Raw genomic sequence first — 9,740 nt, 5'->3', positions numbered from 1 at the left:
AGGAAGTGTTCACAGAGGGCTGTTTTGAGGATCAGTTTGGTTCTTGTGATTTTAACTGTTGACTGCAGGTACTGCACATGCTTTACTTTCCCAGTGAACCCTTCCTGCTGAAAGTAAGCAGATATCTAGATTAAATTAAAATTTGAGTTTCTTCTGAGGACCAGGCAACATGTTTCTCTTCCATTATGGTTGTTTTCATACATCGATTTCTTCCCCCTCACATGGATCCAATATCTTAGGTTCCAAACCATAATTGTGGACAACAAAACTGGGAGGTCCTTGAGGGCAAGAACCAAACCAGATCACTGTGGGTTAAAGAGCTCTAACAGTGAACCAGAGCCAAACGCTGAAAGCTCCACTGTAACTGAGAGCCACTATTGAGAATGAAGTGAGCGCGTGGACTGTGCTCTCAGCTAGAAATAGGGTGTCAGTGTGATAAGTTTGTGCAAAACATGTGATGAACTGAAAACCTTCAGAGTAAAGTTCACTGCTGAGGTGTTGTTTGATGTGGAGCCAGATGTTTGTTGGTCATTAGAGTTTTTTGGGTGTTTCTATTGTTGAGGTGAAGGGTGATTTTTATTCTTGCTGATTTTGAAATTGATAACGCATTAAAAAGCAGCTTTGTTCAAGTGTTTTGTTGCCATTTCCATCAATTCTAACATGCTCTGATGTATTCACGGGTGCTTTGTGAAGGAGACTTTAATGCTCTAAAACTGATGTATGTTATTTCCAAAACACTCATTACCTTTACACCAGCCACTTTATTAGGTACACCATGCCAATACTGGGTTGGACCCCCTTTTGCCTTCAGATCGGTCTGAGTTCTTCATGGCACAGATTCCACAAGGTGCTGGAAACATTCCTCAGAGATTTTGGTTCATAATGACATGATAGCATCACACCGTTGCTGGTGAGCCTGTGCAAATTTCAGGATCAGTTTCCTGTTCTTAGCTTACAGGAGTGGCACCTGGTGTGGTCTTCTGCTGCTGTAGCCCATCTGCTTCAAGGTTCAGAGATGCTCTTCTGCAGACTTGGGTTGTAGTGAGTGGTTATTTGAGTTACTGATGCCTTCCTTTCACCTCAAAGCACTCTGGCCATTCTCCTCTGACCTCTGATATTTCTACAAGGCCAGAGAACTGCTGTTCACTGGATATTTTCTCTCTTTTGGCCCATCCTCTGTTAACCCTACACAACCCTGTTTATGTGGGAAAATCCCAGCAGATTCGGATACACTCAGACCAGCCTGTCTGGCACTGACAATCATGCCAAGTTCAAATTCATTTAAATCACCTTTAGTACCCATTCTGATGCTCAGATTGAACCTCAGCAGGTCGCCTTGATCATGTCTACATGCACTGTGTTGCTGCCATGTGATTGGCCAATATTTGCATTAATGAGTAGCAGGGTTATTATAGTTAACGAAAACGAACGAAATAACGAAAACTGAAATTGAAAAAACATTGTCGTTAACTGAAATAAATAAAAACTATAATTAAAAGGAAAAAACGATAACTAATTAAAACTGAATTGTGAGTTTACAAAACAAACTGAAATTATCGATAAACTGACTTTCATTTACTGAATACTTGATATGAAATCATTGTTTCCGCTCTCCGAGTTTAAGCTGGGAGCGCCACAGGACAACTGTGTGAGTGCGCATGTGCGTGCGCATGTGCTGGTCCGCAAAGCAATGGCTGCGGTCTGCCGAGAAAGCGGCAGAGTCCCGTATGGAGGTTCTTTGAGTACAAACACCTGCACACGACCACAAGGTAATTAACACTCACAATCCAGCTACACAAGCATAAATGTGGACATGAGGTCGGCAACTTCTGTAGGTTGTGTACAGAGGCCACAAAGACCCTGCAAGTTTAATTAGCGAGCATCTAACCAAGCTAGCTCCAAAACAGAAGCAGCTTCAGGTGGTGAGAACATCAGGATGCAGATGGATTTGAGCTTTGACTCCTTCAAAGAGTTTGTTTTTGTTTAACACCACATGTAGGCGTTATTAATCTGATGCACTGATGCTGAACTTTATTGTGGAGTTTATTGTAGAATTTATTGAGTTTGGGAGTTCATGTTTTTCTTTGTTTCTCCCTGTTGATGTTCATGTGTGTCCTTAATATTACACACATTTAGCATGTCTTGTGAACAGTTGGTTATTGACTATATTTCTTTAACTTTTGTCAAGTTTTCATTACACAATAGTCACTTTTGCGCCTTGAATCTTGCACCTGATCAGGTATGAAAATACTAAAACTAATACTGAAACTAACTAAAACTAAGCATGAAACCAAAAATAAAAACTAATAAAAACGAGCAAAACCACTCTGAAAACTAATTAAAACTAACTGAATTAGAGAAAAAAAAGTAAAAACTAACTAAAACTAAACTATAATGTAAAATCCAAAACTATTATAACCCTGATGAGTAGTTGAATAGATGTACCTAAAAAAGTGGCCAGTAAGCATAGTGTACCTTAAACTTTAATGTAGCTGCAGACGTACAGTTGCATAAGTTGACCCAGAGGGGGCACTGTTGCTCTGTTATCCAGAGTATGTCCAGCAGTATGTCAGTGTCACTATAAACAGTTTAACCACAAGCTTCAGCCTTTGCTTTATTACGTCTTCATTACAGCAGGAGGACGTCCTGACGGGAATATCTTCTGTGTGATAACGTTTCATAAGGAAAGAACCTCAAACTTCTGTCAGACTCATACTGAACAAAAGAAATGATGACTTTTGCTAAATTATGTGGAACACTTAAGTGATTAAAAAATAGGGCATTTGTAATTTGTTTTACAAAGATAAAATAATTTAAACTCAGCATAGAAGCAAATATGCAGAAATAAGTCATCATAAATCTCACACTAATAATGCAAATACACTGAAAGAACTGAAAGGTGCTTTTGTTAAATCCTTAAAACCTTCCAAAGCTAGCAATCAACAGAATGTCCAAAACATCTGCGTATCGTGCTGAGCAGATATCAATGTAACAATATCTGCCCATCTTACATTGTTACACTGTACTTTTCAGGGCTTAAGCTGCATTATGGAGTGGCCTAACCTTAACTTTCAGTTATTTTACAGGAAACGAGACACCCTTTTTCCTGTGCACCTCTTTCAAACGTGATGTTTGAACAGTGATTGTGAAAGAAGAAAAGTCATCCACTATGTAAAATTACTTACACACTACTTAAATTTACTTACAGTATAATTATTTCTTTGTTTCCCACCTGTTATTCTAGTGTCTGCCTTTAAATATTTGTAGATAATTATAATTACATTATAATTTCAAGTAAAATAATTGAAATTCCATTTAATTACAGGGGAATTAAACCCTTTGTCACAAGCGGAAAGATTGTCATCTGAACACTTCCTGTGTGCTTTTATTGTGACAAGGTCACAGAGGAACCCTTAAACAAAAGGAACAAAGTTGCAGCTGTTGGTGGCTCCACCTCTCCTCCTCCGCCTACTGTAGTAGCTATAAAAGTGTGTGTGTCAGTCACTGATGAGACTTCCCTCACAGAGATCTCATTATAGGTGCACTGTGAGAACCTACAGCTTTGAACTACTTCTCCTCCTCAGAAAACAATTAAAACAGCACAATGGTGAGTATTTGTCCAGCTGTTGTTATTGTTATTGAGGTGATTTTTCTTTTGAGGGGGATATTTTTAAACTTTCTTCTCAAACACGAGCTTTTTGTCTCATTGTTTCTACTCTGATGGCCCCGGGTTGCTTCTGCAAAAGATCTTTTTTTGGCACTGTTGCAGCAAATAACTTGTAGCTCAGCCACGGAAAATAAATGTATGTTTAAAACATAAAGTCAATCAGTGGAAACATGCTACTGGGCAGCTGGCTCCGGCTCCAGCTCCAGGAAAGGTTAACTTTTTCCATATGAGGCCTAAAGGACTGTGTCTCTGTCAGGAGGGGTGTGCTTGTTTGCCAGGCTGGTTGGGAATGCTGATGTGGCTTCCAGCGGCTGCTTGTATATTTTACATTTGTATTTGCTCAGCAGCGCGCTCATAAGCTGCAGAATCTTCAGCCTGTGGGTCTTTGGAGTGCAAAAAGGTTTCGAGCAAAGTGAGATCAAAGTTAAGGATAATGCACATGAACTTCAGGACTTTGACATTTCCCCTTTGCTCATTTGCAGCAGTGAGTGGAGTAATGTTTGGGTCAATGCGGGTCATTTGGAAAGCACAGGCTGACAGGAGTGAGTGAAAGCAAGAAAACGGTTTTTGTGGCACTTCCTGCTGCGGAGGGGGAAGTGCAGAGACTTCATTCAGTTCCACTTTAAAGAGTGAGCTTTAAATGAAAACTGAGCTTCTCGCGGTCTAGCCTCCTCCTGGGTCTGTCATTCCGATCCTTTCTGTGCAGACGCAAGTTGGAAAACCACGTGAACAACTTCCCTCCGGTTCACTTTCATCAGAGAAAACTCCTGAAGCGTTTCATGATTCATACCCACTTCTTCATTTTGTTGGAGCACAGACTTGCAGCACAAAGCTCTACTGTGCTCGCTCTCAAGCGTAGAGACCCAGACGTCAAAGGTGACGTGGGGACTAGACACAGGAAGCCCAATTTTACTCTATACACCCCCCTACCCCACCCCCAGTGTTTTCCTGGAAGTGGGTATTTCAAGGCCACAAGGCATATTGCAACACCAGCAACCAAACAGGCCGCCACGCCCACCTTCCTCACATCCAGCCAACAGATGTCACAACAGCTCTTGCTGAATTACCTTCCTATATTTTTGTGATAGGCCGTTACTGTTTCACAGCCCCCCCCATCGCACAGAGACTCTAAATGTCAGATTGTTTGCAGATCGAGGGGGTTACGTGCAGGTCAGCGGGGGTAAAAGTGTAGCTGCTGCTCTCTGAGGGTCGACTGAATGACACTTCGCTGAAAATAGCTGTCTGCCATCGCCATACTTGGCAGCTCCCCCACCCGCCTTCCTCCCCTCCTCTGCCGTGATCACGTGCCTTTTTAGAGGGAGGGGTGGGTGGATGAAGGGATCATAATTCACAAGAAGCCCAAAGCTGAGCTGAAGAACAAATTTAAATCATGCCTATTTACTATCAGAGCTTGCTTTGTGGTGACTGAGTTTTGGGTCTCTTGCACTGAGAAAATTAAATTCCTGAAATATCTGTCCTCTGAAATCCTGAAACATTCCCTCGAGACTGATTACCATGCTTAGTCATACCTTAGATAAAGAGCGTGCTTGGCCACATTGTTGGTGTTTCTTAAAAGCCATACTGGTCTAAACAGAAGTGTTTATAGGATAAACTATAGGTTTAAAGGGGGGTTGAGGTCAGAACACGGGCACGCTTCACTCTCCGAGACACCTTCGAAACATGAAGTTGTTTCTTATCCATAAATATATCAGGGTGTGTTTTACCTGAAGTCTTGCCTCGGCAGGTATGAGCAGCAGTTTCACTGCAGAATGCGACACGTGCGCGCGCTCATATTTTCATGGACAGAAGGTCTTTTGTTGACAGGCAAATACCTGCGATAATGCAAACACCGTGGGGCAAAATGATCTGCAGAGATTAATATGACTCCTGTCTCACGCACACACAGGTTAATAATTCACGAACGAGGCCGATTTCATCCCAGAAGGTGCGACTTTTGTGCTGCTTTTGGAGGGCCAAACTGGAAGGGTGACGTTGCATTTTAATCCCCCCTCAGGCCACTTCCAAATGATGAGACCAAGTTCGTTTCCACCCTCACCCACATCTTTTATAAGCAGCTAGAAATACTTGAGCAGGGCGTGGAAGCACTTTGGACTCCACGCACACTCTGACAAGACCGTGTTAATCACCACGCCTGATTTTGGTGTGTTGCGTCCTGAAAACTCGAGCTCTCCTATAAGTTTACAAATGCATCCTGGCAATTTGAACACATGGAAATCAGGTTGTGGTGCAAATACTGACTCCACCCAGCTCAACTGTCATTTTAAGCGGGTCAAGACAGGCTTAAAGGCAGAAATGCTGTCATCAAGGTATCAAGTAAAACAATTTACTGGATACCTTAAATAAATAAATGCATTATTATTATTTCTGCTTTATAATAACTAAATTGTCATCTTTTTTTTTTTTTTTTTCCCGCCCTCTACAGCGTGAGTGTATTTCCATCCATGTCGGCCAGGCCGGGGTCCAGATGGGCAACACCTGCTGGGAGCTGTACTGCCTGGAGCACGGCATCCAGCCTGACGGCCACATGCCCAGTGACAAGCCCACCAGAGGCTACGATGACTCCTTCACCACCTTCTTCAGCGAGACCGGAACTGGGAAGTACGTCCCCAGAGCCATCTTTGTGGACCTGGAGCCCACTGTTATTGGTGAGGGTTTTCTTTCCTCCACACCACAAAGCAGGAGCAGAATTAGTGTTTTTTTTTTTTTTTTTAAGTAGAGATCTTCTTTGAGCTGGTTTTCAAGACTTTAAGGGCTCGGGTTAAGGCACTTGAAGGAGTGGTGAGCGCTATAGTTTAAGTTGTGGAATCATTTAGAGTTAAACTAGCTTTTCTGATAAGGTAAGTGGTTATATTTGCAGCGGAGGTGCATTTCCACCAAAGACCTAAAAGGTTCCTTGGATGCTTTCTATCAATTTCTTCTACAGTCTGCAGGTGCAGCACAACAACTTCTCCTGCAGCTCTGCAACAAAACTAGTACACTTTGTCATTGCACCCTTTTAAAAATAGGCAAAGATTGCAGACTTCAGATTGCTCAAACAATGAGCAATGATAAGCCTCACCCTGAAACTTCCCACTCTTCTGCTCAGCACTTAGCAGCAGATGGACACAGTTAAAGACTAGCTGGCAACCATAGTGTAGCATGTAATAGTCAAAGAGCCAGATATTTTTCTCAGGAGACCAAAACTGGAGCTAAAAAGAGAGTGACTCTTAGCAAGACAGCATGAACGCTACTGCAAGTGGGGCTGATTGTTAAGTAAAAGGTAAATATTTGTTTCTGCTGCCCCCAAGTGGCCAAAAAAAAATCAGATAAGATATGAAAGCGTCAAAGGAATGAAGCCATAAAAATGTCCAAAGCTATCAAGATTAAACAAGTTAATCATTATCTGTTTTAGCAGGTAGGTAGGCAGCAGTCATTTTTATTAATTTATCTTCTGGGTGAAGTTCACTTCAAGCTAACTAAGTGGGCCAAATTTTCACCCCCCCAAACCCACCCACTTCAGTTTAAATCAGCCAATCAAATTCAGCCTGATTTTAACAGCCTATTTCATCAGGCCTCATCAGGTAGTTAATACCACCTGAAGGCTGCAATAAGTTTGTTACTAACAACATTTACAAACTGGACTCAAATTCTCTTCAATTTTTTGGCGGCCATTTTAATAGTGTGGTTCAATTTTTGAGGGCAAAAGTCAGAGCAGCACTGTCTCTCTCTCTCTCTCTCCTTCAGATGAGGTCCGTACAGGAACGTACCGCCAGCTTTTCCACCCCGAGCAGCTGATCTCAGGGAAGGAGGACGCTGCCAACAATTACGCCAGGGGCCACTACACCGTGGGAAAGGAGCACATCGACTCTGTTCTTGACAGAATCCGCAAACTGGTAACCGATTTAGAGTGTAGAGAGACTGAAATACAGGGGTTTGGATTTTTTTTTTGTAATTCTTAAATTGTAACTTCTTCCTTTCTCGGTCAGTCTGACCAGTGCACAGGTCTCCAAGGATTCCTCGTCTTCCACTCCTTTGGAGGTGGAACCGGCTCCGGTTTTACTTCTCTGCTCATGGAGCGGCTCTCGGTAGACTTTGGCAAGAAGTCCAAGCTGGAGTTCGCCATCTATCCAGCCCCTCAGGTGTCCACAGCTGTGGTGGAGCCCTACAACTCCATCCTGACCACCCACACCACCCTGGAGCACTCCGACTGCGCCTTCATGGTGGACAACGAGGCCATCTACGATATCTGCCGCAGGAACCTGGACATTGAGCGACCGTCTTACACTAATCTGAATCGTCTCATCAGCCAGATCGTCTCCTCCATCACTGCCTCCCTTCGCTTTGACGGAGCCTTGAATGTGGACCTGACGGAGTTCCAGACCAACCTGGTGCCCTACCCTCGTATCCACTTCCCTCTGGCCACCTACGCCCCCGTTATCTCGACAGAGAAGGCCTATCATGAGCAGCTCACTGTGGCTGAGATCACCAACTCTTGCTTCGAGCCGGCCAATCAGATGGTGAAGTGTGACCCACGTCATGGGAAGTACATGGCGTGCTGCCTTTTGTACCGCGGCGATGTGGTGCCTAAAGATGTCAATGTCGCCATCAGCAATATCAAAACAAAGCGCTCCATCCAGTTTGTGGACTGGTGTCCTACAGGCTTCAAGGTGGGCATCAACTACCAGCCCCCCACTGTGGTTCCTGGAGGAGATCTGGCCAAGGTGCAGAGGGCCGTGTGCATGTTGAGCAACACCACCGCCATCGCCGAGGCCTGGGCTCGACTCGACCACAAGTTTGACCTGATGTACGCCAAGAGGGCCTTCGTCCACTGGTATGTGGGAGAGGGGATGGAGGAGGGAGAGTTCTCAGAGGCCAGAGAGGACATGGCTGCCCTGGAGAAGGATTACGAGGAGGTCGGACTCGACTCGTTCGAAGAAGATGAAGAAGGGGAGGAGTACTAGGAACAGAAGATGTGTTAAAAAAAAAAAAAAAAAAAGTGCTTTTTTTCCACTTCTAAGACTTTCATGTCATCATTATCAGTCTGATTCAGAAGCCTCCTGAGTGTTGAAGTGCAGTTTAATGACTGGAGACCACTAATAAACCCTGCCGAGCAGCAGTTTGTGCGAGCTCAATCCCACGGTGTTTGGTTTTATTGAAAAATGACTCTCCTGAGGGAGACAAGGTGTCTGTATCTTCTTTTTTAATAAAACTATTTTCACCTACCAAACTTCTCCTCAAAACTTTATTGCAACTCCAATTAAGGTTTAGGAGCTAAGATGCTGATAGAGTCTTAAAAAAGAAAAAGGAAGCTAGAAAACTATGTAATCTATGCCTATTAAATGATATTTGAACAAATAGACTAATAGTTATAATACTGGTTTAAAAACAATATTAACTATTGCACTCTCATTTAACAGGCTTTATTAAAAGGTCACATAAAGCCTTTAAATCTCACACTAGTTATTCTAAAAGGATCGAGAATAATGCGTCTTTTTTTTTTAAATCAAGTTCAAAACGTAAGCAACACAAAGATAGAAAATACAGTTAATTATAGCTTAATTTGATATAAAACTCAAATTAAACAATAATAAATATATGTTTTGTTCCCATTCTACCGACAGGACTGAATATTCCTTTACTTCCCTGTAAAAATAGAAGAATACCAGGCTAAAAACTCAAGCTTTTAAGAGCTGTATTTGGCTTTTGGGCTTTAATGTGGGAGGTTCACCACTAGATGTCAGTGTGGCTTTAACTAAGCAGAACCCAACCCATCTAACCTGTAGAAAATAATGAACAATTGCTGTGACAGACTTGTAGAAACTATTGCAGCCTTGAAAATGTGAAGTGCACTCACTGTGCATTTTTGTGCCCAAAGGAGACAAATTCATGTGCTGATGCACCCATCACTACCAACAAAATAACATCATTTATCATTTCCACCAAAAGCCACGTTTAAACTAGTTTAACATTTTGAGCCTGTCGATACTGTACAAACGTCTTGAGCCTCATTTCTTTAAATGTTTCTAGAAAAATGGGAAATAGGTGCAGAAATTTACTGAAACACGTGCAAACA

The 9,740-nt window shown here is 42.7% G+C and overlaps 1 protein-coding gene across 1 annotated transcript; it reads left to right on the top strand.

Moving 5' to 3' along the window:
• The first annotated feature begins 3,461 nt into the window (after positions 1-3,461).
• LOC115794346 (tubulin alpha-1C chain-like) lies at positions 3,462-8,889 on the top strand. The gene is made up of 4 exons (XM_030749807.1): positions 3,462-3,607; positions 6,111-6,333; positions 7,412-7,560; positions 7,654-8,889. The coding sequence occupies exons 1-4, from the start codon at positions 3,605-3,607 to the stop codon at positions 8,626-8,628; spliced, it is 1,350 nt and encodes a 449-aa protein (XP_030605667.1). The 5' UTR covers positions 3,462-3,604; the 3' UTR covers positions 8,629-8,889.
• The last annotated feature ends 851 nt before the right edge of the window (positions 8,890-9,740 follow it).

This window comes from Archocentrus centrarchus, chromosome 2 (assembly GCF_007364275.1).
Source record: "Archocentrus centrarchus isolate MPI-CPG fArcCen1 chromosome 2, fArcCen1, whole genome shotgun sequence".
In the NCBI taxonomy this organism is placed as follows: Eukaryota; Metazoa; Chordata; class Actinopteri; order Cichliformes; family Cichlidae; genus Archocentrus; species Archocentrus centrarchus.
Note: the sequence above shows the minus strand (reverse complement) of the source record. Positions and strands in the feature narration are given on the sequence as shown.

Bases quoted from the DNA above. Each gene is read 5' to 3' on its own strand.
- LOC115794346 (XM_030749807.1), top strand. The intron at 6,334-7,411 runs GTGAGGGTTTTC...TCTCTCCTTCAG, and splicing joins CCTGGAGCCCACTGTTATTG to ATGAGGTCCGTACAGGAACG. The intron at 7,561-7,653 runs GTAACCGATTTA...TTTCTCGGTCAG, and splicing joins TTGACAGAATCCGCAAACTG to TCTGACCAGTGCACAGGTCT.